Here is a 15,735-nt window from a genome sequence, read left to right on the forward strand (position 1 = left end):
ACATGCCCAGTCCAACAGACACCACCAAAACCACTACATAGGCTAGTGGAAAATAAAGATTAACTTTAGGAAATTGTCACAAAAAAAACTGGTTCATACTCACTTGTTTTTATCGGTGCTCATTCTGCCGGAGTTTTGTCCAGCTTTTCCTCGGGGATGACTCCAGAAGACTGAAGCCGATGTCCCAATCGCCTTGCTCAATGAAAGCAAGAAATTTGTTGAGATTTGTTTCAAAACAATGCGTACAAACTGTATTACACGAAACAATTTAGCAACGTTGGTCTCACTCCATTAAGCAACTCTCTCCTGCCTTTGAAAAGAAAGAATAAACTCTTAAAGAAAAGTTATTAAAATGCGTATACAACTATCTGGCAGTAATCAATGACATTTAATCGGTTCGACAACACATATAGAAACGGACTTTTAGATTATGTATACCGCGATAGCTTTTATCACACCATTCTAAGTAAATATTCGAAGTTTCGCGATCGTTTTCGTATTTCTCTGCGCGTGTCTGAAGAAGCTCTGAGTGCGGCGTGTCTTTTTCCATTTTTTTAAGTTCCATCCCTCTTTCAACGTCACGCCACAAGTGGGAGGTAGAGGTCAAAAAGTTAGAGATATTGGGCTCTGCTGGATTTCTAGTTATCACACATCTTTCCAATAATGAATTTCTCAGCAGCACGGTGTACAAAGAAAAAAAAGTAAAGGTGAAACTGATGCGTAGGCCTATGTTTACCATCTAAACAAATGAATTATGGGTCAACATTCCAAGGCCTATTGATAAGGGATAATTATCAAATGTGAAATCACCAAATTACAATTTTTTTACCCATTTTTTTTTTGTTGTGGTTCATAAATATAGGCTAATGATTAATATATATGATGAATACATTTATCCACTACTATGAATTAGAAATGGCTATTTATTTTTTTACTTTTTGGATGATGTGTATTGTTATTGTATCAGTGGAGGCTGGTGGGAGGAGCTGGTTTCCATATGTGTCATACCGTTCCAGCCATTACAATGAGACTGTCCTATAGCTCCATTGCTAGATAAAAAATAAACTTTGTTTATCATTTTCAATGACTGTCTGGGAACAGTGGGTTAACTGCCTTGTTCAGGGGCAGAACGATAGATTTTTTTTACCTTGTCAGATCTTTCGGTTACTAGTCCAACACTCCAACCATTAGGCTACCTGCCGCCCCATATTACTACACTGTTGGAGCTAGAAACATAAGCATTTTGCAGCACATGAGATGACATCTGCAAATCTTTGTATGCGAATAAATAAACTATAACTGCACTAAACCACCTACACTCAAAGTTCATCTATATTTCATGGCCATGATAGGTCTATCATACAGGTACACATTTGCACCTGACAGACTCTTTTATTGTGTAGATTCACGGCCTGTCTGATTATCAACTAATTTCTAAGTAAATTGGTAATAACAGATTGGTTTGCAATTTAACACTGCCAGCGCCACCTTGCTCAGCCTATAAAGCTCAAAGACCCTCCAGAACAGGAAGTTAGTATAGCTCCATCTTCTAGGCATATGCTATGCACTTCAGGTAGGCTTTGCAGGGACCAACTGGGTGTGTTTCCTCAAGGATCCCACAAAACGTCCCTATGGTCCTTCATAATGGTAGCCTATTTTTTTTTGCCGTTCATAAAACATCCCAAATGACTACCAATGAAGAAATACATGTTTTTTCCCCCCTTTCTCATTCATATTGAAAAACACAAGGCATGAAAGTGAAACCAAGCTATACAAACTCATTATAGTACCCATGCAGGTCAATATATTTAAAAGGCTTTAAAAAATAATATATACAAATGATCAGGGGCGCAACTTTGGTTTTAGAAGTGGGGGGGGGGGGACATAATTATTATAATTTATTTTTTATCCAGTCAGATAAACACTTCCAACAGCCTACCGGACTGCTCGGAGGCGTCCGCATGGTCCTAAAGCACACCCGTGCCTCGTTTTGTATCACATTCCAATGATAAGACTGGGGGGGACAAAAATGCAATTTCAGAATGTGGGGGGGGACATTCCCCTGTTCCCGTCCACAGTGAACTTGCGCCCCTGAAAATCATTGACATCATTAATTACAAAACATCATCAAATACAGTGTCACTTTGTTTGACAGGTTCCACATCTCACTGGCTCCCCTCCAGGGCAAACTGTGACGGTGATCTGCTAATGTTTACAAAGTACTGAGAAACTCTTTGACCTTGATGAAAAGCACACAACAAGCTGTTAGCACATCATGAATAATGATATTAATGTGAGTGTAATTAGTGCTTCAGGTCAGTGCAAGTGTTTGATGTGGATACAATGTGGAGCAATGCTTGGATGTGTGAAAGGATGACAGTACTGCAACTGGACAGGAAGTAAAAGATTAATTCACATCAATAACCACATTTCCATCAAGTTTTTATTTGAGTAAAGTCATACCTTATTAAAAAAAAAATGTGTTCCATGGTGGAATCTTTTTGTGTCTGAAAAAATTAATTATGTGCGAAATGGCTGTGAAAACGCAGATGATATAATAACCATCATATGGAAGTAAACTTAGTGTCACGTGATGATATGGTGTGTGGTCCTCCTACTACAACTCCGGAAACCATGCAGTTTATTAGGATACAGATTAAATTATGATGAACTTCACAGGGTGGTGAAAGTGCACGGTTATGAACTTTACCATAAATATAGAGGGTCTTATTCTGGTGACATGATGATCGATGCTTGACTGCCTTTGACCAATACAAATATTCTCGCTCTTTATCCATAATAATCTAATCATGTAGACTAGCCTACTGTACCAGCATAGCCTACCTGCACTGTGTCTGTGAGCTGTTGGCTAGAGCGCACGTGTCAAAACCAGAATAGGCACATTTTCTATTTAACTAAGCAGTTTTTGTGACAAAACTATCCGTTGAATTGAACTTTAGATTTTTATTCGATACATGAAAACTTACATTTAACTTACATGTAACTTACATTACATTTTGTGCACTGTCATCACTTACCCATTTTTATCTGCAGCAAGTCCATTTGTCTCTTGGGCTCAAACTAGACATATAAATGCTCCTGTTGACTGGGCCTCCTTCAGAGCACTATGAAACAAATTTGCAGGATTGACCAGGAAATCCAAATCCGATTTATATCTAAATGCAGTCACAGAGAACCTAAACAACCATACCAAGTTCTGGAAGCTAATCAAATCAGTGTCAGGTTCTAATGTATCCTCTGACGTTCCTGACCATTTATTAATGGTGGATTCTAGTGAGTGAAGTGAAGGATAAAGCTGATATTGTATGGGGTTTTTAACAAGCACTTCTGCTGGCTCAATTTTTGATAATGGTGGGTCCCAGGCCTCTAATGTAAGCTCTGTTACAATAAACTAAGATATAGGCCCTCATGTGAACCATTTTAACTTTGAGCCTGTTTCTTATACTGAGGTCTATAAAGCACTAAAGGCAATACACACTAAAATGTATGCAGGTCCAGACAACCTGGATCCCTACCTCTTAAAGGTAACAGCTGGTATTAGTACTGAACCTGTGGCTCACATTTTCAACTTGAGCCTCTTGACCAATTCCCTACCCAGCATTTGGAAATCAGCTTATGTCCTCCCACTGCTAAAGGTTGGAGATCCCTCAGATCCTAATAACAATTGTCCTATCTCCAAACTCCCTAACCTGGCCAAAGTCTATGAATCCCTAGTGAACTCAGTTAAAAAAACTTCTTAATTGAAAAGAACATACTGAGCGGGGTTCAGTCTGGCTTTAGATCGGGGCACAGTACCACAACTGCAGCTATGGCAGTGACAAATTACATCACTAATGCACTTCATAAAAAGCAGCATTGTGCTGCTCTGTTTGTTGATTTATCAAAGGCATTTGATTCAGTTGACCATGAATTGTTGCTAGCTAGACTCAGTAACATTGGTCTCAGTGAAGGTGCAGTAAATTGGTTTAAGAACAATCTTTCTGACAGAACACAATGTGTATATGCTGACAATCACAAGTCTAGCTTTCTAGAGATTAATAGAGGTGTGCTCCAGGGTTCCATTTTATCTCCTGTGTTGTTTTCAATTTGTATTAATGATTTGGGAAATGAGATGCAACCAGCAAAGTTGCATCTATATGCATATGATACAGTCATATATTAATGTGCTCCTTCTCTGGTTATGTAATGAATACAATGGGAGACAGAGAGCTGGTTTCAAGCACAGGGCGCAGCAGGTGTTTAATTGTAAAGGACAACAGAACGAGGCAGGTAGCTGGGTCCAGGGGCAGGCAGAAGGTCATACACAGGTGGTCCAAAAAGGCAACAGTAGAGGCAGGGAAAAGGCTAGTAACATCGTCCGGGAGATCAGGCAATAGATTGATTACAGGAAATCTGATAGGCTAAAGTACAGTACAAACAGATCTACGTGTCTGAGAGTGCGAGTTGGAAGCAGGCGTTACAGGTGAAGGCTGTTGAAGAGCTCCAGTAATGCTTTTCAGTCACTGCAAGCCTTCCTTTATTGTCTACAACTGGTCTTGAATGTACAAAACATGTATGACCTTTACCAGAGCTCGTACTCAGACAGAGAAGGTTAGCATTTTCACATCTGGTGCCTTATCCATTAAAAAAGTGTCATCCTACAAATACCTTTTATATGGTTGGATGACAAGTTGTCCTTTAAAGTTCATATTGATAATCTTGTGAGGAAGCTTAAATTGAAATTGGGTTTTTACTTTCGTAATAAGGCTTGCTTCCCACTTATGGCTAGAAAGAAGCTTGTTCAGGCCACTTTTCGCGCTGTAATTGATTATGGTGACTTGTTGTATATGCATGCAGCCTCCTCTGTCTTACAGAGATTGGACTCTGCTAATCATGCATCCTTGAGCTTTATTACAAATGCCAAGTCACTCACCCACCATTGCACCTTGTACCAAATGTTTGGTTCGACCTCACTTTATATGCACATAAAGGCACATTTGTATGTGTTCATCTACAAAGCCCTTTTGGGTAAACTCCCTCTTTACCTATGTAGTCTGGTCTCCTTCACCACCAGCAGTTACCATACCCGGTCTGCTAGGTGGTTGCTACTTAATAAGGCCCCCAGGACATTTACAGTATTAGGCAAGACTGCCTTCTCATCTTGTGCAACAGAGCCAAGGAATAGTCTACAATCCATGCTGCATCTAGATATGTTAGTGCCTCTGAATGAATTTACATTTTTGATGGGAGACTGTTACAGAGGAGTGTACATGCTTATTGAGGCTGGATCATGTTGTTGAATTGTATTGTATTGTTGTATGTTTTAGTTCTGTAATGTATTGATTGTTGCTGCCTTCTTGAAAAATACTCTTGGTCTCAATGGGTTAAATAAAGGTTAAATAAATCAAACAAAATTTGTTATAATTCTACACCAAAATGTAAAATATTTCTGATTGAATGTAATAATCTAGTTAAGACATCCATAGTTAATAACAAAAAGAATGACATGTTCTTCAGTTATTATTCAGTCATTATAATGCATTTTTTTTTCTGAGTGAATACAATTGCCCTTTTTTTTCTTATTTTTAGTACATATGTATTTAAAGTCTCTTCTTGTTTTTACCTGTGTGGTTTGTTTTGCGTTAGACATGTTTGATGTAGTGATGTAAATTGTTGATTGCTGGTAATTTGTATTAAAAAAAAGCAAGTCCACTTTGAGGAAAAAAAACACTAGTTGAAGAATTCACATGTTGTTTTCTTTATGCGGATTCTAGAATGTTTGCATGAAAATCTGTCTCCAATTGAATGGAAACCAAGTTAGTGTGTGTGTCTAACTAATGGCCTTTTGTGATATCAGCCATAGCATTGGTGTTTACTCTCAACATGAAACATTAACATTAGCAGCTCTTCGGGACTAATTTCCAATGGTGAAACATGTATGTAGCCGTCTTTTGCTGTGTTCACGTACTAGTCGGTACTAGGCAATTCAGAAATGTACGACTTGCTAACTGGTTGTGGTTGTAAACGTGCCACGTTCAACCAGTTAGCAAGTCGGAAATTTCAGTTTCCTAGTACCGACTAGCACATGAACGCGGCATTTATCAACATCCCTGTACTAATAAGGAAGAGTAACGTTGAAACGTGTCACCTGTTCAGTGGCAACCCGTCATTCAGGGCAGGTTGGGCAGAGCCCCACCTGTTTTGAGCCCCACCTGTTTTGCACGTTATTTTTGCATTAATAAGTGTCACATTTCAGTTTGCAAACAATGTAAAAACAATCATTGAGTTAATAAAGCCGCATAAAAACAATTATTATTTTTTTGTTTTCTTTTGTAAGGCAGTTCTAAAATGCAGGTGTTTCAGCCTTGCTCAGTGTTCTGTCACTCATGGGGACAACATGTGACAGCAAAATCTATGGGTAGAGCTAAAAACATTAAATCCCCTTGGGTGCTGCCATATATTCATTGTTTTTCTTGGAAAACCCTTCTCATCCCTCTACCAATAACTTGACTGTAGTCAGTGATAACAGGATGTTTTTCACTACTGCCCTCCAAACAGCTTTCTTAACAAAAATACCAGCTAAATATAGTCACATCTATGTCCTTAGATGCGGGCTCCGCTAGATATGTAGTTACTACACATCCAACCAATAGTTCATTTGTCAGCAGCACGGAGTAAAAACACAAAAAAAACTCATGGTGAAACTGATGTGAGGCCTCTGATTACTTTCTAAACAAATTAATTATAGGTCAACATTCCAAGGCCTATAATAACTTATTATAAAATATTTAATAAATGTCCAATAAATCGCCCTACCACACAATTATTGTATTTTTTAGATGACTGACTGACAAATGTGATTAATAAAATATGTAATCCACTACTTTGAGTTAGAAACATAACTTTGCTATGCAGCACCTTATAAAGGGCTGGAGTGACCACACACTTTTGGCAAACCAAGAACTCCACCAAATGTAACTGCACTGAACTGCACTCAAAGCTCATCTACAGGTAACAGACAAAAGGAAATACTTGAGTAAATGAGGGATACAACGTATATTGAAAGCAGGGCTTCCACACAGGTGTGGTTCCTGAGTTAATTAAGCAATTAATACATCCCATCATGCTTATGGTCAATCAGGGTAGCCTAGTGGATAGAGCGTTGGACTAGTAACTGGAAGGTTGCAAGTTCAAATCCCCGAGCTGACAAGGTACAAATCTGTCATTCTGCCCCTGAACAGGCAGTTAACCCCCTAGGCCGTCATTGAAAATAAGAATTTGTTCTTAACTGACTTGCCTAGTTAAATAAAGGTAAAATAAATAAAAAACACATGCCCAGTTGACCATTATTTTGGCTACCATGGCTAGAAAAAGAGATCTCAGTGACTTTGAAAGAGGAGTCTCAAAAGGAGCTTAGGGGGTTTAAAGGGTTGTGTCTCTCAGTCACCATATCTCAACCCAATTGAACACTTATGGGAGATTATGGAGCAGCACCTGAGACAGCATTTTCCACCACCACCAACAAAACACCAAATTATAGAATTTCTTGTGGTAGAATGGTACTGCATCCGTCCAATACAGTTCCAGACACTTGTAGAATCTATGCCAAGACAGATTGTGATGGCCCAACACCCTATTAAGACACTATATGTTGGTGTTTCCTTGGCAGTTTGGCAGTTACCTGTAGTCGTGGACAAAGGTTTTGAGAATGAAAATTAATATTTGTGTCAAAGTCTGCTGCCTCAGTTTGTATGATGGCAATTTGCATATACTCCAAAATGTTATGAAGAGTGATCAGATGAATTTCAATTAATTGCAAAGTCCCGCTTTGCCATACAAATGAACTGAATCCCCCAAAAACATTTACACTGCATTTCAGCCCTGCCACAAAAGGACCAGCTGACATCATGTCAGTGATTCTCTCATTAACACAAGTGTGAGTGTTGACAAGGCTGGAGATCTCTCTGTCATACTGATTGAGTTTGAATAACAGACTGGAAGATTCAAAAGGAGGGTGGTGCTTGGAATCATTGTTCTTCCTCTGTCAACCATGGTGACGTGCAAGGAAACACGTGCCGTCATCATTGCTTTGCACAAAAAGGGCTTCACAGGCAAGGATATTGCTGCCAGTAAGATTGCACCTAACTCAACCATTTATCAGATCATCAAGAACTTCAAGGAGAGCGGTTTTCAATTGTTGTGAAGAAGGCTTCAGGGCGCCCAAGAAAGTCCAGCAAGCGCCAGGACCGTCTCCTAAAGTTGATTCAGCTGCAGGATCGGGGCACCACCAGTACAGAGCTTGCTCAGGAATGGCAGCAGGCAGGTGTGAGTGCATCTGCACGCACAGTGAGACGAAGACTTTTGGAGGATGGCCTGGTGTCAAGAAGGGCAGCAAAGAAGCCACTTCTCTTCAGGAAAAATATCAGGGACAGACTGATATTCTGCAAAAGGTACAGGGATTGGACTGCTGAAGACTGGGGTAAAGTCATTTTCTCTGATGAATACCCTTTCCGATTGTTTGGGGCATCCGGAAAAAACTTGTCCGGAGACTTGTCCATCAGTCCTGTGTCATGCCAACAGTAAAGCATCCTGAGACCATTCATGTGTGGGGTTGCTTCTCAGCCAAGGGAGTGGGCTCACTCACAATTTTGCCTAAGAACACAGCCATGAATAAAGAATGGTACCAACACATCCTCCGAGAGCAATTTCTCCCAATCATCCAGGAACAGTTTGGTGACAAACAATGCCTTTTCCAGCATGATGGAGATAACTAAGTGGCTCAGGAACAAAACATAGATATTTTGGGTGCATGGCCAGGAAACTCCCCAGACCTTAATCCCATTGAGAACTTGTGGTCAACCCTCAAGAGGCGGGTGGACAAACAAAAATCCACAAATTCTGACAAACTCCAAGCATTGATTACGCAAGAATGGGCTGCCATCAGCCAGGGTGTGGCCCAGAAGTTAATTGACAGCATTCCAGGGCGGATTGCAGAGGTCTTGAAAAACAAGGGTCAACACTGCAAATATTGACTCTTTGCATCAACTTCATGTACTTGTCAATAAAAGCCTTTGACTCTTATGAAATGCTTGTAATTATACTTCAGTATTCCATAGTAACATCTGACAAAAATATCTAAAGACACTGAAGCAGCAAACTTTGTGAAAATTAATGTGTGTCATTCTCCAAACTTTTGGCCACGACTGAATATTTCATGCACATGAAAGGTTTCTTACCGGTACACATTTTTCACCTGTGACGACCTATTTTATTGTGCAGATAACAGGCAGTTTGCTGCGAGGGCCCGCTTGATCAAGGCTCTTCACCGACTGTCTGATTATGAACTAATTTCCAAGTAAGTGGGTAATAACAGATTGGTTTGCAACTTAACACTGCCTGGCACCTTGCTCAGCCTATAGAGCTCACACTGACCCTCCAGACCAGGTAGTGAGTGTAGCTCTATCTTCTGGGCATGCAGTATGCTATGCACAACACTTCAGGTAGGCTTTGTAGGGACACAGGGAAGTTTTGTTTCTACTAGAATCACACAAAGCGTCCTTAGGTTCCCTCATTCTGATAGGCCTCAATTATTTTAGGCGTTCATAAAACAGCCCAAATGATTACCAATGAAGAAATACATATTTGTTCTTTTTTACACTTCTCAATCATATTCACAGCAAATTTGTAATTGTTAAAATCTCAGTGTTAAGGTAAAAAGTGTGGTTTGTCAAGTCCTTCGCCATAGCAGTCATTCTGAATGCAGGTTGTGGGTGATAAAATTCAAATGATTGAATTTCCTCTCTCTGGCTGGATTCCAATAGGAATTACTATTCGCTTCACATACCATCATATCGTGATTTTGTCACACCCTGATCTGTTTCACCTGTCTTTGTGCTTGTCTCCATCCACTCCAGGTGTCTCCCATCTTCTCCATTATCCCCAGTGTATTTATACCTGTGTTCTCCGTTTGTCTCTTGCCAGTTCATTTTGTTTCATCAAGCCTACCAGCGTTTTTCTGTGCTCCTGTCTTTCTCTAATGACTGTTTTCCTGGTTTTGACCATTCTGCCTGCCCTGAGCCTGCCTGCCATTCTGTACCTTGTCACACCAACCTGGATTACTGACCTCTGCCTGCCCTGAGCCTGCCTGCCGTTCTGTACCTTTTGGACTCTGCTCTGTATTACTGACCTCTGCATGCCCTTGACCTGCCGTTTGCCTGCCCCCTGCTTTTGTAATAAACTTTTGTTACTTCAAAACTGTCTGCATCTGGGTCTTCTACTGAGCCTTGACATATTTGCAGGTCAGATGTGGCCCATGAGCCAAGATTTTCAGACCTCAATGTTGAGGATAACTAGGCAATAATAACTAATGGCCTTATCAAATATATAATACATGTAGGAGAACTCTTGGCCATGGGTAGTGTGTGAACGCATCCAATCCCAGTGGCGGTCCATCCTGTGCCCAAAGAGAGAACCAGAGGCCGCAATGTGCATTCTCCTGTGTAGCAAAAAGATACACCTCGGCTCTCCCGAAAGTTCCCATAGCTGGTGGACAATGTCGGGTTGTAGGCGCTACTCGTCGTCTCGAGGGTCAAGGGCCTCCTCTTGACATGAGGTCCACCCCCACATTGAGGTGGCCCGGAATGTGGCGTACCATCAATGAAAGAAGACACTTGGTGAGTTCACAGCCACAGTTCCTCCACCAAGGTGTGAAGAGCAGGAGATCTCACCCCACCTTGGCGGTTCACATAAGTCACTGTGGTCTGGTTGTCTGAGCAAACCAACACATGGTGTCCTCGATGCATGGGTGCGATGTGCCGTAGCTCCAACAAAAACTTTTCTAGTTCTAGGAGGTTGATGTGGCGTTCTATTGGAGGCCACACACCTACGATTACCCGAGCTTGTCATGTTCCGCTCCATTCTGAGGACACCCAGACGCGTGAGATGAGTCACCAGTCGGGTCATGTGTACGATCGCCAGCTCTACTGATGGGGTGAGAACCAGCAGAAGGTCCATGTATGCCAGAACCCTGACTTCCTGGCGATGCAGCGGTTCTATTGCCGCCTCCACGCATTTGGAAAAGACGCGAGGTGCAAGGACGTATCTTGTGTACTCGTATGCCACTCCTTGGAAAGCAAAGCTCAGAAATTTCCTGTGATGCCGAGGCAACGGCACATGGAAGTACATGTGTCTCCAGTTGATGCTCGTGCAGAAGTCGCCCTGCTGGATATGCTCCAGAATGCGCTTTGTCGTGATCATGCAGAAAAGTCAGACTTGTTTAAGGCCCACAGATCCAGAATTGGCCTCACACCACCCTGCCTTCTTTGGCATGAGAAAATAGGGTGAGTAGTGCCCGTTGTTTCTCTGCTCTTGGGGAACTACTGTTACCGCCTCCTTCACCAGAAGCTCTGCAATTTCCTTGTTCAGACCTGTAACCTTCTCTGGTTACGTCATCACCGTTTCTACAATAAAAGGTGGAACAAAATTGAATGGCATAACCTTGCCTCAGCGTCCGATCTAACCAGGTGGGCAGAGGACAGATTTAACGCCACTCCCAATAATTATCTGAAAGCAGGAGAGCGCAAAGTCGAGGAGCGTTCAGTAGAAACAGTCTGTAGTCCTCTATGGCCCTGTCGGTCGCGGCCCATTGGACGTTGACACAGCCCATGGGGACCCCCTTGAAAGGGAAAGGATACCCTGTTACCTTTTGTGTGAACTGGAGGCGTCGGAGTGATGGTTACATCCGTAACCCAAGCGTTTGAGCCTGTCGAGAACACAGTGTGTGTGGGCCCAATGCCCATCCTTGGCATGATTGGAAGTGGAACCTGTAGTGCAGGGGCCGTATGTGGTAACAAAGACGCTGTTTTACTATACCTGGAAGGGTAATCACCATTGACCGCACTCCTGAGGGGGTCGTGGTGAGTGAGGGACAAACCCGCTCTACCCCTGCATCTGTGTGCATGAGAGGACCAGCTACAGCACTAGACGTGGAGTGAGGTAAGGATACCGGTGGTGGCAAGCCTTCTGAGCCGTAACCAAGAGAGAGGAAGGAACGTCATCATCTCTGGAAGAGCCCTCAGAACCTGAGAGTGAGTATAAAACGCTTGAGGGGACGTGCACACTGAAAAAAAAGTGTTTCCGCCGCACCTTGGAGGACAGCAGGGCGCAGCTGTGGGCCCAAGCAAACAAATCACATGTGAGTCCATGAGTTCATCTGACTCTGGGGAAGTAGATAAAGGGCCTCATTGCCAAAATTCTGAAGTATCCTTTTAAAAGAGCTTTTGGTGGTGGCTTCTTGCTCATGATATATGACGCCGTGACTGGATCAATTTGGCAGGATCGTCTTGAGACATATCTTGTCATGCAATTCCTCAGACAAATCTTCAGTCACGCTGAAGAAAGTGGGAGGCTGAGTGTAGAGACACGCTCCTATATATATAGGGGGAGCTGTACTCCCATTGGCTGGAGCGTGTGCATAATTATTTTGTCAGGCTATTGGCTGCCTAGGCAGTGGGCTAGACCACGAGCAGCAAAGCCCCACGATATAGAACAAGCTGTTAGCACATAATGAACATGGATATTAGCGTCAGTGTAATTCGTGTGCCAGGTCAGTGCAAGAGTTTGATGTGGACATGCGAGAGGATGACAGCACTGCAACTGGACAGGAAGTGCAGGACAAATTTCCATCAGTGTCTTACTAATGGCTTTTTCTGATATCAGGCATAGCATTGGTGTTTATCCTTAACATGAAACAGCTACAGTACATTAGCAGGCTTCATTTACATAAGTGAAACGTTTGTGTGTATGTGTGCGTGTCTATCTACTAATTAGGAAGACTTCCCGCTTGACAACAAACTTTAGTCACCTGTTCTCATTCTGTACAATGGATTAAAGTGAGCTAAAATAAATCAATCTCTGCCTTTTTTGTTGAGTGCTTCAACTTCTTTCTGCCTCGAATGAGTCCTTTTGGAAGTTTTTCTTGGTAAGCCCATCTCATCCCTCTACCAATAACTCGACTGTAGTCAGTGATAACAGGATGTTTTCCACTACTGCCCTCCAAACAACACAATACCAGATAAATATAGTCACATCTATGTACTTAAGACATACGGGCTCTGCTGGATTTCTAGTTATCACACATCCTTCCAATAATCCATTTGTCAGCAGTACGGGGGAAAACATGTATAAAAATCTCAGGGTGAAACTGATGTGTAAGCCTATCTGTTTACTTTCTAAACAAAGGAATTAAAGGACAACATTCCAAGGCCTATTGATAGCCTAATAATAGCTTATTATAAAATATTTAATAAATGTCCAATACATAGGCCCTACAACACATGTTTTAGATAACGATTCTTAAATGTGATTTATTAAATTGAATAAAAGTTAATACAGCACTTTTTAAAATGTTTATTATATATACATTTTATATCTCCCCCCACTCCAGATACAAACTTATACATACAAACAACAATTTACAGAGGACCACAAACAATGACTAAATCTCATCTGCCCAGACCCGCATGCTCACACCCCTATCCCTAGTGCCTGCATTATTGTTTGCCACTTGGCCTTAAATTGTACAAATTCATTTTCTCGGTTGCCCATGCTATTTCAATATTTCAATAATAAATCATTAGATTTTTTAATGATACGTTAATGATGGCAGATTGATTGATTTTCACGTTTTTAGTATGTTATTTCAAGATGAGTGATGAAAAGATAATCATCCAGCCCAAAGAGCCCCACAGTGGTGGTGTCAAGATACCAATGAAACCTAGCGGTCAAACAGGGAAATGGTTCCAATCGTTTTTCCAACATTACATTTTCCCATAAGAGGTTTCAGAAAACACGAAAAATATGGGCTGTTTCGTGTAGGCTTACCCTGGCATGACTTTTTGAAAACTATATAAATCTCTCTCAGACAAGGTGCCATATCAATATATTCGGCTCTATTTACTCTGTTTCGAAAATGCTAATTAGTATCAAAGTAGACATCACGCAAGACTACAAATACCTGCAAACTCCTGCACATCATCTCTAGCTGACATCTTTGCTAACAGGTATTGTGTCAATTTAAAACTTGCACAAGACAGTTCACAGAATTGTTAATTTAAAGAAACGTAGTTTATTTATTCATTACTACATTTAGCTAACATTAGATCGTTATAATCCAGAGATTCTTACCTTTGCCTCGATTTCCGCAGACTCGTCCAAATCATCATGGCATTTGTAGTTTTTTTATGATAGTCACATTAGCAGCTAATTAGCATTTCATTTTGGGGGGGTAAATACAGGCAAAAATATTGATAAAAGCCACCTTGTCCTAGAGATTTATAAAAACGGCACACCAGGGTAAGCCTACACAGATCACAGACCTTATTTTAAGTGTTTCAAAAAACAAAAAAAATTAAGCTAAAACAAATTCTGTCAAATGTTTGGAACCATTTTCCTGTTTGACCGCTAGGTTTTATGGGTATTATGACTCATAATGTGGTACTCTATTGAGTATCTCACTACACCCCCATATGCATGTCTTAAAATATGCACACAAGACAAATTAAAAGTACATTTACATTGTAATACTTCTGACAGCCAACTGTCTAGCTCCGCCCATAATATTTGAACTTCATAGCGTTCCCAGAAAGCATGGATTACTGAGTCATTATTAGTTTTACACTTAAGACATGACTTTGCTGTTTGCTGGAGAAGGTGTGAATTGTCTATTGTATAATACATTCTATACATTTGTTTATACTGGCTTAAGCGTTAATTTTTGTTAACTGTAATTTTGTTAGTTATGCTCGAGTTTTTGCTCGCCTGAGTAATACCTCATAAACTGCAGACCATACGATTGACCAAGAGAGTATTCGTTTATATTTTTCGTAGCTGTCTATTTACCAACACAAACCGATGCTGGCATTAAGACCACACTCAATGAGCTATATAGGGCCATCCCTGTCTCTCTGTGCCAGTTTGTCTTGCATGTTTCCAAGCCAACAAGCAAGGACTTTAAACAGGTTAACCTTCACAAGGCTGCGAGGCCAGGCCAGGATGTGTACTCAGAGGATGCGCTTACGAGCTGGCAAGTGTCTTCACTGACATTTTAAACCTTTCCCTGACCCAGTCTGTAACACCTACATGTTTCAAGCATACTACCATAGTCCCTGTGCCCAAGAATGCCAAAAACCTGTCTAAATGACTATTGCCCTGTAGCACTCACATTTGTAGAGTTCAACACCATAGTGTCCTCCAAGCTCATCACTAAGCTCAGGACCTTGGGATTAAACACCTGGACTTCCTGACAGGCCGCCCGCAGGTGGTGAGGGCAACAACACATCTGCCACGCTGACCCTCAACACGGGGGTCCCTCAAGAGTGAGTGCTTAGTTCCCTCCTGTACTCCCTGTTCACCCTCGATTGCCTGTCCTCGCACGACATTAATACCATCGTTACCTTTGCTGACGACACAACAGTACTAGACCTGTTCACCGAAGACGATGAGACAGCCTATAGGGAGTAAGTTAAGTGTTCTGGCAGTGTGGTGCCAGGACAACAACCTCTCCCTCAACGTCAGCCTGACAAAGGAGCTGATTGTGGAATATAGGAAACTGATGCCGAGTACACCCCATCCACATCGCCCTTAGATCCTCAAAAAGTTATACAGTTGCACCATTGAGAGCATCTTGACTGGCTGCATCACCGCTTGGTGCATTTAAACATTTCCTCTCTGCATTGT

General features: G+C 41.5%; 1 protein-coding gene across 2 annotated transcripts in view; it reads right to left on the bottom strand.

Annotated features, from left to right (window-relative positions):
- The window catches only part of nbc (sodium bicarbonate cotransporter), an 89,506-nt gene extending 88,915 nt beyond the window's left edge, over window positions 1-591 (bottom strand). Inside the window, exon 1 of one of the 2 annotated variants that reach the window (XM_036976497.2) lies at window positions 104-591. In XM_036976497.2, the coding sequence (XP_036832392.1) occupies window positions 104-123 (20 nt within the window). In that variant the 5' untranslated portion in view covers window positions 124-591. 2 annotated transcript variants of the gene reach the window in all.
- Window positions 592-15,735: the final 15,144 nt, after the last annotated feature.

Source organism: Oncorhynchus mykiss, chromosome 5, assembly GCF_057628025.1.
Source record: "Oncorhynchus mykiss isolate SJ-2025 chromosome 5, ASM5762802v1, whole genome shotgun sequence".
NCBI lineage: Eukaryota > Metazoa > Chordata > Actinopteri > Salmoniformes > Salmonidae > Oncorhynchus > Oncorhynchus mykiss.